Source organism: Dermacentor variabilis, chromosome 2, assembly GCF_050947875.1.
Source record: "Dermacentor variabilis isolate Ectoservices chromosome 2, ASM5094787v1, whole genome shotgun sequence".
Taxonomy (NCBI): domain Eukaryota; kingdom Metazoa; phylum Arthropoda; class Arachnida; order Ixodida; family Ixodidae; genus Dermacentor; species Dermacentor variabilis.
The window spans coordinates 249,441,377-249,463,896 of NC_134569.1; the positions used below are offsets into that span (position 1 = coordinate 249,441,377).

A 22,520-nucleotide genomic window follows, 5' to 3' on the forward strand; every position below is an offset into this window, starting at 1 on the left:
CATAAACAGCAGTAGGGATAACGGGCACCCCTGCCTCAGTCCCTTGTTGATATGAACTTTCTCCTCGCTCCTCATCCCTTTCCATTCAACGAAAATGGCGTTTTCTAGGTAAATATCTCTCAAAAGTAGTCGACAATCGTCACCTAAGCCTTCCCCTTCCAGAATGTCTAATGTCTAAAAAAAGCCACACATTACGGTGTCCTTTCTATTTTGGATATTTCAATAGAATGACTAAGGAAAAATATGTTATCATCCAGGCGCCTATCGATTCTGAAGCCAATTTGAAGTTCTCCCAATATGGCCATTATTCTCTGCCCATGCTTGCAGCTTTAACTGAATTGCCTGCATTGCTAACCTGTGTTTTACCGATGTAATGGTCAACGTTCTCTACGAGTGAATTCTATCTTTCTCCCCCTTACCTTTATAAATTAAATTAATTCTACTTTCTCGCCAACTGTCTAGTATTCGTCTATATTTTAAGGTTTTTCCTACTGCCTTCAACAGGACTTCCTTACGTTTTGGTCCTACTTCATTAATTAGCCTAACGGGAACCTCGCTCAGCGCTTTGGCTATGCGCTTAGGAATTTTCTCCTCGGCTTTCATCCAGTTGCAATTTGTCAGTACCAGTTCTCTTTCCATCTCGTTCTCTTTCATGCTCTTTTTTTTCTCGGATTCAACCTCGTCATTGCATTTAAAGACTCGGCAGTTATTTTTAGAATGTAATTGAATGCCGCGTCCCTTTCCAGTCTGTTTTCATCTTCATCAAGCATATGTTGTTGCATTGTTTTAGACTTCCTGTCTCATAAGTTTATGTGGTTCCAAAATATTCTAGGTGCGGCCTTCTTTTTATCACGTATTTCTGGCCACTAACGTTCACTTTCACTTTTTTCTTTGCTCGCACGAGTATTTGAACCATAAATTTTTCTCCCGGCATATTGTCCATTTTCTGGCTTCTTCAGCCTGCGGCATCTGCGCCTTCTTTGCCTGCCTGTGCTCTCGGGATGCTTTCTTTCGTTCGGCGATCGCTTCTCGTATCTCCCTGTTCAACCAGCTTTTCTGTTTCCTTTTCCCTTTCCAACGAGCATGTTGCTTTTCGTTTCGTATTTCTGTCGTAATTATACTGAGAAGCTCACTATATTCCCACTCTTTGCTCGGCCATTTGCCAAGTTCTTCCTCGACTCTTCGGGCTATATTTGTTATTTTTTCAGTGTTAAAATTTGCACTGACTATTCTGCACTTCTTGCTCTCTTTCCCAACTGCATATCCGATTTTCAAAATGATGCGTTTATCGTCATTCCCTATGCTGCTATACCCTTCCTCGTCAATGACCATTTCTGTCAACTTATCATGAATTCTTTCTATCATGAGACAGTAATTAATTGTTGTTGCCGGTTATTCTCGTTATTCCATATCATCCTTATCCACAATAACGAGGATATATTGCTCACAAAGATCTAGCATTGACTTCCCGTTGCTGTCGCTATAGCCATCTTGATCCTGTATGTGGGCATTCGTGTCACCTAATCGGCCTCATTCCTGAAAGCTTTAATATCAGCACTTAGGCATTCCACTAACTCTTGATTCTTCTCTGTGCAATTTTTCGCGGTCCAGAAATGTATTACGCACAGCAAAGTTTTCCTTCCATTCATTGTACCTGATAACCAAAGGTGCTTTTCCATTTGGCTCCCTGATGGATGAGCATTCCGACTCCCCCTTTCTTCCTTTCTGATTTAGTTTTGTTGCACCCTTCTCAAACACAATTCTCAATCACTGGCGGCTCTTCCGTGTCTCTAAGGTGCATTTCTGTAACCGCATACACCCCTATTAGTTCTCAATTTAACTGCTCCTGAATCTCTACCAACTTTTCCGTTCTTCTTCCGCGCTGCATATTTATGTAGCCTACTGCACGGCGATCTCTCCTTGTTTTCCTTCTTTTTATGTTATTGGCGGCCATATTCCCCTAGGAGACCTTCTTCATTACTACCTACTCTGGCCTCCTGAGCGCCCGTGGGCCCCCTAAAGAAGCAACCACGTGATGAGCTTGTCACCAGCCACTTCTCGTCTAAGTCTGTGATTGAAGTGGATCCCGTCTCGTTCAAAACCACCACACCTTCTCACTTCCCTGTTTACTTCTACAGCCTCGAAACGTTTCTCTGGGCTTATTGTACGTATAGCCTCATGAGCAGCCACAACGGCTCTTTGTACGTGACTGTCGCGTACAGGTACCTCCGGCGCCATGCACACCACGATCTGCAGCTGAGGGGACATCTCGCGCAAGTCGTCGACCTCCTTCGCCTTTGCGCGCTGCCGCGCTCCTGTCATGCTTAGATACGCTGTGAACCCACCCCCGGACGCGGTGTGTCAGACAGCAGTAGCTGCAGCAGCAACCGCGGCAGCAGTGAGAAAGTTGAAGGTGGAAGCAAATGATACTTCGCTTTAATATAAAGCATGTCATGTCGGCAGTTGAACTATGCAAAAAAAAATGAAAAACGGATCGCTAGTATTTTTTATGCATTGAAATGAGCATAAATCAACGTGTGTAGCGTACCTTTGACCTTCACTTCGCAAAATTCGATAGCTCTGCGACTAATGGTTCTGTGAAAAAAGCTATGCACAAACAGCGCAAGACATGAAATGCATTTTTCTAAAGATTTTGAGCTTTAGCCACAGCTGTACCATAACTGAAACCATATCAAAAAATTAAAAAGGACATCCATGTTTACGACTATTCTGATACCAATTCTTTTAGGCCGCCTTTCAGAGTCTCGCACCACCTTAATATCTTGCCGATTGCATACTCTTTCACTAAAAATAGCCTCGTTGATCGCAGGCAACATTAACCTGCTCATGAACACCCCCCCCCCCCCCTTCTACGCTGAAATATCAAGAAACACAAAGATCGCCGCATTTTCACGTAGGGTTACATAATTTTAGCCAGAATAAGCACTTATTACGAAAAATTCACTGTCATATACATTTGAAGCTCGCGTCTAACTGGCATCAAACATGTGGCCATCAAACTTCCTTTCATATTTCCCTAAAATTTATTTCTTCATCGTCATCATCATCATCATAATCATCATCAGCCCGTTTTATCATTAGGCTGCAGTACGAAGGCCTCTCCCTGTAATCTCCAATTACCCCTGTCCTTCGCCAACCGGTTCCAACTAGCGCCCGCGAATTTCCTAATTTCATCGCTCCACCTTGTCCTCTGTCGTACTCGATTGCGTTTCCCTTCTCTTGGTACCCATATTCTGTAACCCTAACGGTCATTTCATTTCATTTCATTTTTATTCCTTAAAGACCCCGTAACGGGGTATTACATAAAGGGTGGGTTACACAGAAATAAGGAGAAACCATGTGTTAATCTATGGTGAAAGGTGATTGGTGACCCTTTCTATGAAGGTGGATGGACAAGGGATGGCAGCGGTGTCGCCCGGAAGGCCATTCCAGTCAGCTGCTGTACGAGGAAAAAATGACGTAGAAAAGGTAACGGTGCGTGCACGTGGGCGCGCGACTTGAAGAGGATGACCAGTGCGGTTAGATATGCGTGTTGGTGGAACAATGTATAGCGGGATGCCCATCGAGCTATGAAAGAGTTTATAGAATAAACAAAGACTGGCGATACGACGGCGACATGAGAGAAGGGGTAAATTAGATTCTAATTTTAGTGATGACACACTCATATCATAAGAATACGAACGATGAATGAATCTACTGGCACGGCTTTGAAGTGACTCAAGGGCGTCTTGAATATAAACTTGTCGCGGGTTTCAAATTGGTGAAGCATATTCCAATTTTGTTCGCACGAGAGTTTTATAAGCGAGCAATTTTACGTTCTTAGGTGCGTTATGTAGATGACGTCGCAAAAATCCAAGTGTTTTATTTGCAGATGATATGACGTTAGTGACGTGCAAAGCCCAAGAAAGGTCATGGCAGAAAGTGACTCCCAGATACTTAAACGATTGAACTGCTTCGGCAGGAACGCTGCTAATCGCATAAGAAAAAACAAGTGGAAAGCGGCGGCGGTTGAAAGATAAGGTTTTGCATTTGTGACGGTTAAGTTCCATGAGCCAATCACCGCACCATTGCTTTACATGGTTAAGATCACTTTGAAGGGTTACTTGATCAGAGGCGTTGGCAACAGTGCGATAAATAACACAGTCATCGGCAAACATTCGGATATTACAAGATACATGAGTTGGTAGGTCGTTAATGTATATAAGGAATAAAAGCGGGCCAAGGACGGACCCTTGCGGAACGCCTGATGTTACTGGAAGGGAAGCAGAGGTAGCATTGTTCACAAAAACAGCCTGAGAGCGGTTATTTAAAAATTCACGGATCCAATTTATGATGTCGGGGTGAAGATTCAACATTGAAAGTTTGAGTAGAAGGCGTTTATGGTATACTTTGTCGAACGCTTTCGCGAAGTCCAGAAAAATGCCGTCAGTCTGAAAATTGCAGTCTAATTTTGCATGTAAGTCGTGCGCAAACATGGCCAGTTGTGTTTCGCACGAAAAACCCCTGCGAAATCCATGCTGCGCAGGATTGAAGAAATTATTCGAATCGAGAAAGTCCATGATATGTGTGTAAATGACATGCTCCATGATTTTGCACGGGATACTGGTTAAAGAAATGGGTCGGTAGTTTAGCGGTGATTCTCTGATACCTGACGTGAAGACTGGAATGACCTTTCCGTATTTCCAATCAGCAGGAAGCTGGCCCGTGGAAAGTGACTGTGAGTACAGTAAACACAAAAATGATGCACAAATGTTTTGAGTGTTCCTTAGAAATTTTGAGTTAATGTTATCGATCCCGGCTGATGAAGATAGTTTAAGTTTGTCGATTATGGCAGAAATTCCAGATGCGACAAAGAAAATTGGCGGCATAACAGTTCCGAAGACATGGGAGTGTACAGGGGGTGGCATGTCGGTTTCTTTACTAAATACGGATGAAAACGTGGCGTTAAACATATTAGCACATTCAAAGTCAGTAGCCACTTCACCTGACTCTTTCGTAAGAGCGACAGTGGATGCGTGGTTTGGGTTTATAATCTGCCAGAATTTTCTTGGGTTGGTAGTCAGCATTTTCGGCAAGTCAGCGTGGAAAAAAGAATGCTTAGCGTTGCGAATTGCCGTTAGATATGTTTTTTCAGCTGTATAATATTTCAGCCAGGCGTTTTCATTATCCCGCAGTTTGGCGGAGCGGAAGAGGCGTTTTTTTGTTTCTAGTCTTTAAAGTGTTTTAGTAAACCATGGTTTTTGAGAGCAGGCACGGAAACTAAATTTAGGGATGAATTTGTCGACTAATATATCTATTTTATCCTTAAATAGCGTCCAGTTTTCATGCACTGAGCGACAATGAAAATTTTCTTGGAAAATTGGAAGAAAATGATTTAGTTCGTTATTTATAGCGGTGTAATTTCCCTTGTCGTAGAGTCGTATGGTCTTTTTGGTGGTTTGTCGTTTTAGTGGAGTAATTATAAAGTCGGCTTGAACTACTTTGTGGTCACTTATTTCTGGCAAGTATGAGATAGATTTTATGGTTTCAGGGATACTGGTTAGTATTAAGTCTAAAATGCTTTCACAATCTTGGGTTACACGGGTTGGTTTGGATTTGATTTGAGTAAGGTTAAAATTAAGGCAAACATTTATAAACTCGATTGCCTCGCTGTGGCATCCTCCGTCAACAGTTAGGTTAGGCCAATCAATGTTTGGAAAGTTAAAGTCACTCAACAAGATTATATGTGTACTAGGGTGCTTGGTTGAAAGTTCACTTAGTACGGAATTAAGTTTGCCAGGGAATTCAGGGTTTCTTTGCGGGGGTCTGTAGCACACGCCCAGTAAAACGGATTGGGGTGTAGCTTGACATTTTATCCATAGTGTCTCGAGATCGGATGAAAGATTAATCAATGTGGATGGTAGTTCCTGGTTAACCGCTATGAGCGCTCCTCCTCCCTTTCTGCCATCGCGGTCCTTGCGGAATACTTGAAAATTCGGCAAGTCAGCCAGGATCTCGTGATCAGTGACGTCACTATTAAGCCATGTTTCTGTTAATACGAGTAAGTTGCTGCTGGAGGATGAAACAAGATTAGAGACGAGTTCACGTTTTGAAATAAAGCTGCGAATATTCGTAAAAATTGCGGAAAGATATAAGGTAGTTTGCGGTGCTGATTGGGGTGTGCTTGAGGATAATTGACATCGTGGTGATTGCTACGTGAGTTCCTTTACTGTCTGGGAGGATTCATCAAATACGTAACGTTTTGAACCGATGAACAATGTTTTGAAGCTCAACTTAAATGCTGTAGATTTTGTTTTGGCGAAGGTCACTAGATGCTTTCGGGCATGCCGGACTGAGGGTGAGAATTCTTCACCAACGCTGAAATTTGTGTCTTTGAATTTCTTTCCTTGCGATAAAATTGACTGTTTGACTTTAAATGAGTTAAATTTTATGATCAAAGGCCGGACACGATCAGGTGAATGGCGTCCAAGGCGGTGTGCGCGTTCTATATGTGAAGGATCGGTGGTTAGTTGAAGGTTGTCACTGATGTGACGAATGACTATTGCTTCAGAATCAGCGAAGGATTCTTTAGGATTGGGATCATGAATGCCATAAAATATAAGATTGTTTCGGCGCGAGTGGTTTTCGCTGTCGTCTATACGGGATTCAAGGTCATGATACTGGCGGGGTATTTTAGCGCTTAAAGTTTTGAGGTCATCTAATTCAGTGCGCATGCTTGAGAGCCGACTGTAATGTGCTTCAAGATCAGTCAAACGCTTGCATATGTCAGTCAATGTTACGTCCGTAGATAACAGGTGATCTTTAACAGTCTGAACTTCAGAGATTAGTTTGGTTTGGCCTGCGGACACAATTCTTAGTTCAGCGAGCACAGATTCTAGCGTGGGTCCCGGGTTAGTTTTAATATCCCCTGCCAAAAGTATTAAAGAACGGATCACTTGCGAACATTCGGCAATAATAACAACACAGCACTGCGGGCTCGGCAGCTGTACTAAGAAGTAATTGCTTGATTTTTTACAAAACAGAACCTGCGAGTTACCAACCTGCATGGTAAAGATGAATGGATTAGTAGACTGGGCTTTCACACAGCTACCGAGCCCACAGAGCGGCGAGGTGGGCTCGGTAGCTGTGTGAAAGCACAGTCTACTAATCCATTCATCTTTACCATGCAGACACTCACCGTCGTCGCCAGCACGCTCCTGGTGGCTCTTCTGCCTGCCTACGCCGTACCTGCACCGAATCTCGCCCCCAACTACTTCGAAGATGGCCGTCACAACTGGCGCCATCCACTGACCACTCTGCACGTAACTGTCCCGCCACCAGATGTCGCAATCTTCGATCCAGCCTAACCGCCGCATTACATGACCTGCCCAACTCCATTTCTTTCTCTTGATGTCAATTGGAATATCGTCTGATATCGTCAATTGGAATACCGTTTGCTCTCTGATGGAAACCGCTCTCTTTCTGTCTCTTAACGCAATGCTTAGCAATCTTTGTTCCATCGCTATTTGCGTGGTCCTTAACTTGTTCTCAAGTTTCTTTGTCAGTATCCAAGTCTCTGCATCATATGGCAGCACCGGTAAAGTGCACTGATTGTACACCTTCCATTTCAATGATAATGATAAGCTTCCAGTCAGGAGCTGACAATGTCTGTATTATGCGATCCAACCCATTTTTATTCTATGAATGTCCTTTTAATGATCGGGGTTTCCTGTGAATAATAGACCTAGGTAAACATACTCCTTCCCAGGCTCTAGAGGCTGACTGGCGATCTTGAACTCTTGTCGTTCCCTTGCCCGGCTATTCATCATTATCTTTGTCGTTTGCATATTAGTCTTCCACCCCACTCTTACGCTTTCTCTGTTAAGGTCCTCAATCATTTGTTGTAACTCGTTCCCAGTGTTGCTGAACATGACAATGTCATTGGCAAATCGAAGGGTGCTGAGATATTTGCCGTTGATTTTAGCTCCTAAGCATTCCCCGTTTAATAGCTTGAATACTTCTTCCAAGCACGCCGTGAATGGCATTGGAAAGAGTGTGGCTCCCTGGCTGGCCCCTTTCTTTATAGGTATCTTCCTGCTTTTCTTGTGTAGAATTAAGGTAGCTGTAGAACCTCGTTAGATATTTTCCAAGGTATTTACGTAAGCGTTCTGTACTCCTTGTTTACGTAATGCCTCTATGACTGCTTGTATCTCTACTGAATCAAATGCCTTTTCGTAATCTATAAAAGCAATAAAGAGAGGCTTATCGTACTCTGTGGATTTCTGGATGACATGAATAATAACATGGATGTGATCCATTATGGAGTATCACTTCCTGAAGCCAGCTTGTTCCTTGGTTGACTAAAGTCCAGTGTTGCCCTTATTCTATTGGAGATTATTTTGGTAAATATTTTATATAATACTGGGAGTAAGCTAAGGGGCCTATAATTTTTGAATTCTTTAGTGTCTCCTTGTTGTGAATTAGTATATTGTCTCAGCTTTCTGGGACACTTGCAGTCGATAGACACTTCATATAAAGAGCCGCCACTTTTCCAAGCATTGTGTCTCCTCCATCTTTTATTTAATCGACTGTTATTCAATCTTCTCCTGCCGCTCTTGCTCGTTTCATGTCTTGCAAGGTCCTTCTGACCTCATTGCTAGTATTGGAGGAGTTTCTTTATCCTGTTCATTACTGTTTCTAATGGAGGTGTCCTGACTCCTCTGGGTACTGCACAAGTCAGCATAGAATTCTTCCGCTTCTTTTACTATATCTTCGAGATTGCTGATGATATTACCCTGCTTCTCTTTCAGTGCATAAATCTTGGTTTATCCTATGCCAAGTTTCTTTCTAACTGATTTCACGCTGCGCGCATTTGTGTGTGTGTGTGTAAATTGTGTGTAAACAACTTCGTGTTGTTTCTTACATTGTATATCGCTTTTTTAACTCATTGGTTGGATGGCTTGTCTTTTTTCCTCTGCTGTATCAAATATCTAAAACCAGAGTAGCTTATTTCGTTTCAATTTCTGAAGTCTCCTGCATTTTTATCACTAATATTCTTGTTCACCATGTCTTATTCACCGACGATATTTCTCGCCCAAGGTACGTGGATGTCGCGTGCCTAATTTCAAGTTATGTTCGCGTGCTTGTGGCATTTTTTGGACATACAATGTTCACAATTTTTGCAACTTTGATTATTTCGAATTCGTTCTGATCGCAGTTAAATTATAGGTCTAACGTTACCCAAGACTGCACCCAGAGGAAATTTCATAATTCTTCCGGCGCCAAGCGGCTCAAATATGAGATAAAGCTTTCCAATTTTTGACGTCCCACTGCCTATCACGCGCTTTTGTTTCGTCGGGAATATCAAAAGAACAAAATATAAACAACAGGCATGCAATTCCGAATTCATTTTCTTGAATTATATTTAGCCATCTTCCACTAAATAAAGGAGATGTACGTTTGAAGGAATAGATTACCAGCTCCAGCTTTATTCATTTATGTTCGCGTAATTTCCACTCTCAAGAAAGACCTTAGGCAGAAATGGGATTACATTGCCGTCGCAAGGCGCACATAGAGAGAAAGAAAATTTGAATTCTATTGCGAAGACGCACATACAAAATGACGGCATTGCACATGCACGCCAGAAAGATAGCGATGGCCGCCGATAACAAAACATGAGAAATGCGGTCAGATGTACGCAACAAATCGATAGATACTAATGACGCCTGGGTTTTAATGTTTCTCTCCGCGGTGTACTTTTAATTGCTCGCCGTGGCAGTGCGTGAAGAAATTTGAGCAAAACAGATTTCATACCTGGAGCGGCCTCTACGTAGAGCTTCGCGGCACCCTGGCTCTTCTTGCAGGCGAGCTCGCCGGGTCTGAGGAGCACTTCGTCGGTGGCGTCCGGGACCCGCCGAGTTGGCGACGGCCTCCGAGACTCGTTCCGCCCTTGGCCTCCATGTGCCGCGTCACCCCGGCTGCAGTCTGCACGTTTAAGGTCGTCTCGACGGTGAGGAGGTTCTGGCCAGTTTCAGGATTAAGTCAGCAAGTGTGCATTGGGGGCATTACGAAGCGCTATCGTCGTGATGTTTTCGATGAGTGTATTCGATGGAAGCCTATTAGGCGCGTTGTGTACAACTCGGCGTTCGCCAAATGTGGTGTTTGTGGGAAATTGAGCATTTGCAAAGTGTACGAATCTTGCGGTTTCACCCAGGCTGCCGCGCATGAAAATGATGGAGCCAGCAGACCCAAACATTATGCTGGACCACCTGGAATTCTATTTAATATATAGAGGGTGTCCCAGCTAACTTTAGCCAGTTTAAAACGATGCGAATGCCATGTAGCTGGGCAGAACAAAAATAATGTTTGCCGTCGCTCGGAGATACTGAGAGTATTTTTTGCATTCCGTCTAATTTACATAATTATTCTTAATTAAATATTCAACATCTCAAATATTATAATTACATGAAAAGTGTCAATGAGAAAATTGTATAGCAACATGAAAAACTCGAGATAAAACTTTGTGTTGCTTAATACGTTACACATACGCCACACACAAGTGCTTTTCCGAACCGGAAAGACGCCCGCGAATGCACGCAGAATTGCCGCCGACTGGCCACTCGAGGCACTTCGCGTGTGTGCGCGGGCTTCTTTGACGCTCGGACAAACGTGTTTATGCATTGCAATTCATATGTATTCATATCACTTTAATATATTATTTGAGAATCAAATAATTAAGACTAATTATGTAATTAAGCGGAATGCAAAAGATACTCTGAGTATCTACAAGCGGCGGCGCACATTACCTCGGTTCTGTCCAGCTACGTGGCATTTGCATATCTTTAAATCTTGGTACATAGTAGTAGGGATACCCGGCATATGTATAGCTTCTAGAAAGCTGTGGGAAAGCTATGGCTGGTATCGCAGTTGGTGACACAGACTGACTGCGAGAAAGTGCCAATTTACTGTCCATTTCAATTTTCCAGAACAGAGCCATACCAAATGCGAGAAACAAAATTCAAAAACGCAAAATATATTCAGAATACTCAAGCTACTACAAGTGCCTGATATGGTCATTATTGAAAAACAATATAGGCACATTTTTAAAATTTTATTTAACATTTCTGATAAAAATGATAAAGGCTGTTTTTCGGAAGCTATTTAGAAAATATTGTTCGATACAAAAACGAAAAATACTTTCATGCGAATGTTCGAATGCACTCATTGTCTGCTGAAATTTAATTTGAGCCTCAACGTTACGCAGCAACAACACTGTGAACCTTGAAGACAGCATTTAACCTATGTTTACGTGCATATAGAACAGTGTAGCGGTGTAGTGTAGTGTAGTGTGAATTTTCGCAGGACAGACATGGAGAACATGCACCATTTGTATGGAAAAATGAAAAATGGTGTAATTTATTTTTTGGGGGGGGGGGTGTGTTAAGGAAAAAGTAAGGTTGTGTTGAACGTCGCCAAATTTGATCGTAAATTCGGCTTCACGCATGACATGAGGACGGCGAATGCAAAGCTAAGAGCTTATTGCAGCGCAACCGATATCACAGCTAATGATAGCACGCTCTTCGACATCCAGTCCTTCGGGTGCCGTAGGCGACCCCACAGATATGCCGGATCAGAACCAAGCACTTGGTTGTTTTTTCAGGAAGCTTGTGTTGGCAAAGAAGGCAGCGCAAGAAAGAACGCCGGACTGGGTGTCCTTTTTGGATGCAGGCACATACGTGATTGCCTGGCTTTTGAAAGTGCTTTCACTCACCTTAATTTTTTTTGTGTTTCTGAACCCTTTACTCTTGTGAATTAAAATATATACGTCGGTGTGCCGCAGTCGTCTAGTCAGTATTATCACACGTGTGTGGCCCCAACAACCTGTTAAATATTATGCTCCGAAAAAGATGAGAAGAAGCCGAAGTTAGAAGCGAGCGTGGAGCCGAGCGCGCGTCTGCATTTATTTTAGTTGTTTTTAGCAAGCGTCGAATAAAGAAGACATTCTCTACTTCGCCTCCGCTTCCTGGTTTTCAACATATGGTGCCGCGACCAGGATATCAGAGCTACAGTTGATGACCTCTGACGATGAAGCGAGCTACCTGAAGAGGTAGCTGACTAACGACTAATGACTAACTGACTAACGAAGACAGACTTTCGAAAGATGAGAAACACGTCCTGAAGAACTTCGTGGAAACAACTGTTAGAAACAATGGTCGCTATCAAGTTGAACTGCCATGACGCAGCAATTGTTCCTAGCTTAAAAATAACGGAGATGTCTCGTTAAGGAGGCTGGAGTCATTGCAGAGACCTCTACATCCAGAGCCAGAGTTCCAGAGGAAATATGGCACTGCCCATTAGGAGCTACTATAACAAAGACTTCGCTGGAAGGTCACAATGGACAGTACGAGTGAACATATCACATACTATATGCCACACAGATCAATAGTGCGACGCGACAGAACTACGACTAAAGTACGGGTGGTATTCGACGTCACTTCTCATGCTTCGGACTCACCTTCACTCAACGACGTCTTGTGGACAGGGCCGAATTTGAACCCCAACATCCTCGACTTACTGCTGAAGTTTCGCAGCTTCAAGATTGGAATTTCCGCCAACATCGAAAAAGCGTTTCTTCAAATATCGCTGGCTGAACAAAACCGAAACGCGTTTCGTTACTTCTGGTTTGAAGAAGGGTCTTCCAATATTGAAGAACTGCGCATCACAAGTGTTCCTTCTGGCGCATGCGGCAGTCCCTTTCTCCTTACTGCAACTCTGCGACACCACTTCCAACTGGTAGAAGACAAATATCCTTCTACTGCCAAACTATTGAAAGATCTTGACAGAATGGCAGCAACTAATAGTGTGTCGGCTACTGAAGGACAGTCATGGAATTCTTGGGCCGAAACTATCTGCTTCAGGAGTCCAGAAAACGAAGAAGCCGATACAGAGGCAGAGACAGCGACAAGAGAAAGCGATGCCATGAAATTAATAAAAGAGGATATGAAACTTTTCGTATTTTGTCTACCGTGGGATGATTTCTATTTAGTTGTGTGTGAAATATGTAACCGTCACAAAACCACCGGCTCTGCGAAATCACTTGGAGCAGCGGCATGGGAGCATTGGCACATTTGGTCGGGGTGACCACACTGCTGACACGTCCGTGCTCCACCCGGCGGGTGAAGGGAAGTCGTCAGGGCATAGCTCCTTGTCATCGTCATCATCATAGTCGTCTTTGACGTCATCGTCTTCCGCCCCGCGACACTCGAGTGGGCCTGCCGGACGCGCGCCGTCAACAGGAGAGGCTCCATCTGGGTCCTTATTGTCAAGGAGGCACAGCAGTGCGGTGGAAGGCTAAAACGCAACAACCACACGCTGGCCCCCGTTGTCTGGGTGAAGCGAAAACCACTTCCACGACAGCCTGACGCCGTGGCCGCCCGCTACAGCTCGCCAGGCCATGAAAACGAATTACCTTCAGCCCAGCAGCCACCACCTGTAACCCCTGGAGGTATAGGAATGCTGTCTGGGCCGGGGCCAGGGCAGGCCAGTCACATAACACCTGACGCATGCACCAGCAGCACGTCAGCAGCGGTTCCCACTGCGGCACCTACTCCCATCAGGGAGACACCTGCCAGCAATGGTTCCACCACAAGCACAGCATCAAAAGACACGTCGTCGTCACGCGAATTACTTCAACGAAGAGGAAAGACGGGGAATGCGGGAGATGGCAATTCAAGACAATGAGCAAAACGTGAACAAGGTGAATGCAGGAGCCAACGTTTCGACAAGTGGACTTGTCTTCTTCAAGGCGACATATGTCGCCTTGAAGAAGACAAGTCCACTTGTCGAAACGTTGGCTCCTGCATTCACCTTTTTCACGTTTTGCTCATTGTCTTCAACGAAGAGGGCAACACAGAGAACATGTGTTAAACAATTTCTGGAACAGGTCGCGACGAGAGTACCTCCAAGAACTTCGTTCAGCTCACATTAATGATAACAGACGCTCAGAATCAGTGAAGCTTGGAGGCAGTACTGATAAAAGAATTAAACTCACCAAGACAATTGTGGAAGATGGGACAAATGACAGAATCATTTCCGGGCAGCGACGGCAAAGTTCGCTCATGCAAATTGCGCACTTCTAGTGGCAACACGTTGCGGAGACCGGTACAAACGCTGTACCACCTAGAATCTGCTGGACAAGCTCCGTCTTGAAAAGAAACAAGCAAGCACACGCAACTTGTGCGGCCGGGAGCTATTAAATATTATGCTCCGAAAAAGATGAGAAGAAGCCGAAGTTAGAAGCGAGCGTGGATCCGAGCGCGCGCCTGCATTTTTTTTTAGTTTTTTTTTGACAAGCGTCGAATAAAGAAGACGTTTTCTACTTCGGCTCCGCTTCCTGGTTTTCAACACAACGGAGCTTCGTATCCTGGTCACGGCATTATTTGTTTTCTTTTGTTGGAGCGTTTATGTAACCGCCACACACATCAGCACTCGGCGAAGCGTACCTTTCCACGCAAGCGGCATTGCAGCGCCAGTGCGTTCCGGCTTCCCGTTCCTCCGACGTGCTGTGGCCACGTGTGGCCGCGAAGGCACACGGACTCGTCCCAACGTACTCCGACGGGGCAGCGATAGTGGCCCCAGTTCAGCCGCAGTCAGCATGTGAAGAAATGTGAAGTGATGCCAGTGGTGCTTCCGAAAAGTCGGATTGTTTTTAATACTGTATTTTTGGACGGTGACCTTCGGACGCGACCGTATCGAGTGGAAGACTTTCAGGACGCCCTTGCACAGTTCAGTTGTTTTCTGAGGGCGATGCCCTCCGGACATTCCAAGGGAATCATGCGTTAGAGGAGGTGGAGGAATGAACGTTTGTTTTGTGAAACAGCGAGAAAGTGTTCTTTTTTTTTGCCCTAGGTGGGCGGCTCGCTTAGTCCAGAAAGCCGTTGGCTAATGCCGCAGTCCAGGCCCGGTCCACCACACTACGCTGATCTTCCAGGCTCTGTGCCTTTAGCACTGCCTCCCACGTTTCTTCGATCGCTCGTAGCGGTTCTGGGGCATCATCTTGACTATTGTTCTCGCGGTGCGGGCACACCAACACCATGTGTTGGAGGGCGTCTGGTACCTCACAATATCGGCATAGGTATGAGAATTCGGTTGGGTGCATTCGGTGCATGATAATTCCATGGACATAAGTATTCGTTTGTAGTCTGCGGAAGGCGGTGGCTTCTTCCTTGTTTAATTTTGGATGTGGTAGAGGATATTGTCTTCTTTCCAGTCGGTAATGTTGCAATACTGCGGCATAGTTGATGGGAACGTCCTCCACCCTCGACGCTTTCCGGAAACAGTGCGGCAGGAAATCCCGGTTGGTATGCTCTCGGGCGCCAGCATGTGCTGCTTCGTTTCCTGCCAGGTGTTCGTGGCCTGGGGTCCATGCGACGTAGCTTTCGGGTAGTTCTTGGCGTCTTATTTCTTTCAGAATCTTCACTGCTGCGGCAGAAATTCGGCCTTTTCGTAGCTTTCTACATGCCGTTTGCGAGTCGCTCAAGATTATTGCTGTGTCTTTGCATGTGGCGATGCCGAGGACGATGGCCACTTCCTCCGCCGTTTCTGGATTTCTGGCCGGTATGGTGGCAGCGATTAGCTCCTTCCCTTGGTTGTTGGTCACGGTAATTGCGTATGCTCTTCTACCTGAGTATTTTGCCGCATCTGTATATGTCGTGTTGGGGACCTTTGAGTATTTCTTGCTCAGCGCGCTGACTGTTGCTTGTCTTCTGTCGTTGTGGTATGTTGCATGCATGTTGCGAGGTATTGGAGCGACTGAGATAGAGTCACGAAGAAGTGGCGGCAATCGGGCTTTCGCGTCTGAGTCTGCTGTGAAGTTTTCGCTGTATGCGAGTTTGCGAAATACTGCTCTGCTTGTTTGAGTCAGCTTAAGGCGTTCCAGCTGGCTGGCTCTGTGCGCTTCACTCATTTCTTCCCAAGTATTATGAAGGCCAAGCTTTAGGAGTGTCGTGGTTGAGGTCGTACTGGGCAGTCCTAGTGCGCTCTTGATTGCTTTTCTGATGATGATGTTGAGTTTTTCAATTTCAGCTTTTCTTGAGGAGTAGATACGGGGTGCCATATGTGATCCGGCTTATAAGGAGTGCTTGGATTAATTGGACGGTTTCTTGCTCTTTAAGTCCTCTTCTTGGGGTGGTTATACGCCGAATGAGATGGGTTACTTGTGTTACGGTCCTCTGAAGCTTCGGAAGTGTAGCTGCGCCAGAACCTTCTTTATGTATTGTGAGGCCAAGGACGCGAAATGAGCCAACTTGAGTGATATCGATTCCATTGAGTCTGACGTTGGGATCTAGAGCGACGTAGGCTGGTGGTCTTCCCCGGGTCCTTGCCTTGAGTATAAGTAGCTCTGATTTTTCGGGGGCGCACTGGAGCCCGCATCTTGAGAGGTACTGTTCTATCTGATCGATTGCCTCTTGGAGGGTAGTTTGCTATTGGCCGCTTGTGGACGCTTTTGTCCATAACGTTATATCGTAGGCGTATATTGCATGGCTTAAATCTTCGATTCCTTCGAGTCGTTGTGGGAGCTTAATCATGGCGAGATTGAACAGCATAGGTGAAATGACTGACCCTTGTGGAGTTCCTTTGTTGGGCATTTCGAACTTGTCGCTTCGGATGTTGCCGATGCCCACCGTAGCCGTGCGATCTTTGAGAAAGTCGTGTACATATTGGTAGGCCGGATTCCGCAGTTTGTGTCTTGGAGATTTTGGAGGATTGCTTCATGCTTCACATTATCGAAGGCTCCTTTAACATCTATTGCTAAAATAGATAACTTTTTGTGGCGTTCTAGGTAGTCCACGAGGTCTTCCTCGAGGTGTAGTAGTATATCTTGTGCTGAGAGGTGCTGTCGGAAGCCAAACATTGTGTCAGGCATGAGTCCTGAGTCTTCGAGGTATGTGGCGAGGCGATCGTGAACCATGTGTTTGAGAAGCTTTCCGGCGCAGGAAGTAAGGGATATGGGCCGTAGGTTGCTGGTTTGTAGTGGCTTGTTGTGTTTTGGGATCATAATGACTTCTGCGTGCTTCCATTCTGCCGGGAGCTTGCCTTTTTCCCAGCAGTTATTCATGTAGTCGAGGAGTCCATTTAGGGTCTTGTCTGGGAGGTTTCGTAGGATCTTGTTGGTCACCTTGTCATTTCCTGGCGATGTGTTACGGGTCAATTTGGCAAGGGCGGCATGGGGTTCAGGAAGCGTGAAAGGGCTGTCGAGGGTGAGATTTGGTTCGCCTTTGTACGGTCGGGGATCGGTAACTTTGGAGGCATTGTCTCCGACAAGTTTACGCTTGATTTCTTCCAGAATTTGTTTCTCAGTTCCTTGATGGGAGTTAATGATTTTCATGAGGTCATGTCTTTGTTGAGTCTTGGTTTTGGTGGTAGCTAGAAGGGCTCGCAGTATATGCCAGGTCTTCTTCGTGCTGAGTGTGGCTTGAAGTTGGTCGCACAGCTTATGCCAGTTCTGACTGCTCAATTGATCTCCGTATTCTTCTGCTTGCTTTGTTATGTGAGCAAACCGTTTCTGCAGCTTGCGGTCAAGTTTTATCTTTTTCCACCGCTTCAGTAGTCCTCTTCTGGCATCCCAAAGATGCAGGAGGTGAGAGTTTACGGCCGGCGTGTTCATTGTGAGTTGGATGACTTTAGTATGCTTCTCCGCCGCCTTGACCACTTCGGTGAGCCACTCGTCAATATTTTCAATGTTTTCTTCTATGTCATTATCTCGGAAGGCCTTCCAGTCCGTCAGCCTTACCGTTACGGTTCTGCTCGGCTTCTTATGGTGCAGGATTTCAAGCTGAAGGATGTGGTGGTCGCTGCCGAGATTTTCTTCCAGTCGGGTCCATTCCGCCTTGGATATTCCTATTGTAAAGGTGAGGTCGGGATTTGTGTCCCTGGACACACTGTTGCCTATTCGAGTCGTTAGTTTAGGATCATTCCAGAGGGTGAGGTGATTCTGTTGCGCCGAATCGTACACTCGCGCTCCTTTCTTGGTCGTGTGCTAGTAACCCCATGCTGTGTGTGCAGCATTAAAATTCCCCATTATTACGAGTTTATGGCCTTTAGATAGTCTTCTGGCTTGCATGATGAAGTTTAAAAAGTCGGATAATGGATCCCTGGGTGGACTATATAAGCATAGTACGTATAGTCTTCGGTGTGTCTTCTTCTCAGGTAGCACTTCCACTAGGGTGTGTTCCACGGTTGTTCCCTGGATTGTGTGACCTTGCGTGGTGAGATTTTTCTTCATCAGGATGGCTGTTCTCTGAGATCCGGTGTGTATCATATCCCTGTATGCGCAGATCGGTGTGATAAGTTTCTTGGATGGCAATGATATCTGGTTGTGCCAGTTTGGTCAGTTCTTGGAGGTTTGTTCTTCTGGTTCGGGTAGAGCAACAGTTCCATTGCCAGAGCTTCATTGGGAGTTGTGGTAATATCTTCTTGGTATTACTCGCCATCTTGTCCGATATCGTTGTTTTCGCCCCGGGCCGTGGATTCCGGTCTGGCTGCATTGTGGAGGTCTTTACGTGCTTTCTTGCGAGCCGTGCCGGTGTTGTTGAGTAGCTTTTCTACTGTGGCTTTCGTTACGTGGTTCTGCTTGGCATAGGAGATGAAGTTGCTGAGGTCTTGGAGGGTAGCATGTATAGCGGCCAGCTGAGTGGTGATGTATTGCTGGAGCTGTTGTGTTATCTCCTTTGCGAAAATGGTCATGGCCTCCTGTATCTGCTTCTGCACCTCCATTGTTACAATTTCCTTTATTCTTTCTTCCGTAAGGGGCGGTGGGATGTTTCGTTTTCCTTGAGGTTTTGAGGCTTGATTGGTGGTGTTTTGTTCTTTGCACCTTTGTATGAGCTTGTCAATGAGGATTTGCTGATTTTGGAGTTGTGCTCGCAGATCTCGTTCGGTTTCGGTGCGTTCTTGTGCTCGTGCGTTTCCTCCTGCAGCGTCTGCATACGTGACTCGCTTTTGTGGATTGCGTGTACGAGATCCAGACCGCGATCTTGACCGGGGTCTATTGTTTGCTTCATCGCCTGTTGATTTGGAGTCACTTCTAGATCTGCGTGCACTGTGTAGTGAGGTATTGCTTGATACGGATAGTGCCGAGAAGTCTGAGTCTGAATTTGTGTTCCACCTGCGTTGCTGCTCTTGGTTCTTGTTTTCCCATGCAGTCTGATCTTGTGCGGTGGTGGATTTGGTTTCAGTTTATGTCGGCACCCCTTTCCTGCTGTCTCATGGGGTTGTTGACAGATTTTACAACTGGGTTGGCAGTCATGGTCTTCCGGTTGATTTTCCATCCCGCACATGTAACAGAAGTTGGTAAGGGGTTTCGGGCAGATATCTTGCCGATGCCCTGGTTCTCCGCCGGTTCTGCAGTATTGCACGGATTTCCTGTATGGTTTGCAGTGGTAGTCACGGCATTTATATATGATGTTGTATTAGACGTGCGGTCCGTCGAAGTAGATGAGTGCTGTAGACGATCTTCCCAGCATGAGTGCTGCGAGGACCGTGTATCTTGCGGATACTCGTAGTCCTTGTAGTCGTTCTTCTTCGCTCGTGCCTGCCGGGATATTGCAGATTACGCCTTTGCTGAGATGCCCTCTGGTGTCCTGACATGTGATTTAACTTCGTAAATGGACCCTCCAAGCTGGATGCTGGCGATCTTGAGGAGCATGCCGTACGCCATGTCTTTGTTTGGTGTACTTGCGATTATTAAGTTCTCGACATGTTGCACTTGAATCCGGATGTTGCCACAGAAGTATTTTTGGGACAACTTGCTAGCTCGGCCGATGGCATGTGTCACTGGCACCAATGTCCATTTGGAGAGTTGTAATCCCACCTTAGGTCTGTAGATGATTTTCGTGTCGTCCACTGGAAAAGGCGGAAGTCTCGGTTTTCTATAATGTGGCATGTTTCTCGCAATAGGTATTGTTGCTCCGGCTTGCTGCGTTCGTAGTTGGTCTGCTCCCTCGGCTGTGGGTTTTATATGCACCTGAGTCTTCTTGCCTCTCCTCTCCCATGTGTGCCATTTTTCCTGGATGTTTATCGCCTTTCCGCTGCTATCGTCATACGTCCACTCCGCTGCCAGTTGTTGCTGCTCTCTTATCGTGTCCATCTGCATCTCAGTGCTGTCGTTTTTCTGGTTCAGTTCTCGTGCAGTTCTTGCTGCGTCGGATGCCTCAGTCATTGGTACTGAGCGGCAGCGCCAAGTCGCTCTCGAAGAGAGCGTGCGGCGGCTCACCAGCGCTCACGAGCCACGGGACACGCTTCGCGGGTCACGGGTCACGTAAGTTCGGCTGGCCGCTTAGCCTTGTAGGGTTAGCTCCGTTAGCGTGGCGTGAAACCTTCAAACGGCAAAAAATGACGGGAATTCCACGTACCGCTCATAAACTTGATATCCTCCGGTACCGCTTCCCGTGCCGCTTCCGTCGATGCCACAGTTTCGATGAATAAAATCAGGTGTCCGGAAAATTGCCGCAAAATGCAGGAGCCCATGCGAAGTGAGTCAGCACTGCTTAGCCCCCTAGCGGGCTCATGCGTGGGTAGTCACGTTTAACAACTCAGTGCCCGTGAAGAAGTGGTTGGAAATGAGCAACATCAATGTCAAGGGGCGGCGATACCTCGTTGTCGATCCTAACAAGCACCAAGTCCGTGTTAGGGTGCACTGGGTTCTGCGCAATGTCCGCGGCGAAGAAGTGGGTGCCGCATTTTTGCCGTATGGCCAAGTGTCTTGACAAAAAGAGCACGGTGGCAGCTTCATGGCGTCGCCGATGTAGGGCCGACGATGCGCGTACGTGTCCTGAGCTGGAAGTTGAAGCCTGGAACCACCGTTGAATACGTCCCCCATAAAAGTGGAATTGCAGGCGAGCCGCTCCTCATGGTGGTCGCTGGACTATTGCCTGCGCTGCCAAAGGAAAGCTTATATTCGCCGTGACTGCCGCGTCCCTCGTTGCCCACGATGCAAACGATTTGGGCACGACCAAAGTCAGCGTGTACTAACTTACTTTAGTATGACAGGACCAACAAGGAAGTCTGACGTGCTGGTGCACGTAATGAACGAAACGGAAGTGGAAGAAATGACCGCGGTGGCTACGGACACCGCAAAGCCGGTACGAACGCGCCCAGAAACTTTAGGACAACCAAGATCTCCAAAACATGACAAGCGTGCAGGAAACGCAACAAAATCAGGCTGCTGAGGTGATGCCAGATGCTTTGCAGACAGTAGGCAGCAGGAGTGCGAGTGCCTTTCTTCCTTTATTCATTTATTCAAGACATTCCTGACAAAATTCCTTGGGGGACGCGATAGAAGGCAGTGAGCGTGCCTGACTGGGCCACGCCACCCTTGGCAGCTGCGATCACACAACCACATAATGCAATGACAAAGAAATAGAGTAGAAATGCGGAAATTTGAACCATGGTAAAATTTAGACATCAATAATTTTTTGCCTTTTTTGACATCAACAACATGCGAATACATCTTCATGCAGGTACGTACAGGTGCATGATACAGGTATGTCGAAACAGCAGTCATCCGGGCACAAAACACATATCGGACTTCCACAATGAAAACAAAGACTCGCGGAGTAAAAGGAAATCAACTAAAATCAGTCCAGCACTGTCTTTATTCTGTATTAAGAAAAAATTTTTCATGATAGCTATTTCATGATATTCGTTTAGTAGATCTGGCTTCTTAAAAGTTAGTTTTTGATCGCCGTATTTTGTACGGGAGCACTGCCTGGGTATGAAATTCTTTCGTAGGTAGTGCAGGACAGGTTTCACTTCATATCTGGTTCTGAATGTTGTAGTTGTGCGGTACTGCTGCGAAAATTTTAAGGCCAGTGTATATTTATATAACTTATGAATAGTCAATATTTTATTTGATTTAAAGAAGGGTGTAGTGTCTTCCGAAAGTTCTGAATACCCGATTGCACGCACCGCTCCTTTTTGCAAAGAAGAAAGGCTCTCTAGGTTAGTCTTAGTCGTTGTTCACCATACTAAGAAACAGTAACATAACCAGGAATCAATAAGTGCGCAGTATATCTGCCTTTTCACCGCAGACGGGATATAATATCTTACTTTATTTAAAATTCCAACAGCTCGCCCCAGCTCACTTCAGACTTTATCAGCCTGAGACGTCCATAATATGTTTTCTTGAAATGCCACCCCCAAAACTATAACTGATGGAGATTGTTCGATGGTAACGTTCTGAAATTTTAAATCCAATTTTACAGTCGGGTGGGTTCCTCGCGGCAGAAAGAGTAAGCATTTCGTTTCACTGATGTTTAATTGGAGAGTATTAGATTGAAGCCACAAATCGAGACCTGTTAGCCATTCGTTAGCTAGGTGAATTACCTGTTTTACATTAGCACTGAGAAGAATCCATTCGTGTTGTCTGCATTTAAAATTAACTTCGTATTTTTGTTAATGTTTACAATATCATTAATGTATAATAAAAATAATGTTGATCCAAGTAATGATCCCTGTGGAAC

At 45.6% G+C, this 22,520-nt stretch overlaps 1 protein-coding gene across 1 annotated transcript in view; it reads right to left on the minus strand.

Annotated features, from left to right (window-relative positions):
- The window catches only part of LOC142570757 (uncharacterized), a 54,102-nt gene that overhangs the window by 15,987 nt on the left and 15,595 nt on the right, over positions 1-22,520 (minus strand). Inside the window, exon 2 of the mRNA XM_075679097.1 lies at positions 9,814-9,984. Within this exon, the coding sequence (XP_075535212.1) occupies positions 9,814-9,984 (171 nt within the window). The remainder of the gene's footprint in view (positions 1-9,813; positions 9,985-22,520) is intronic.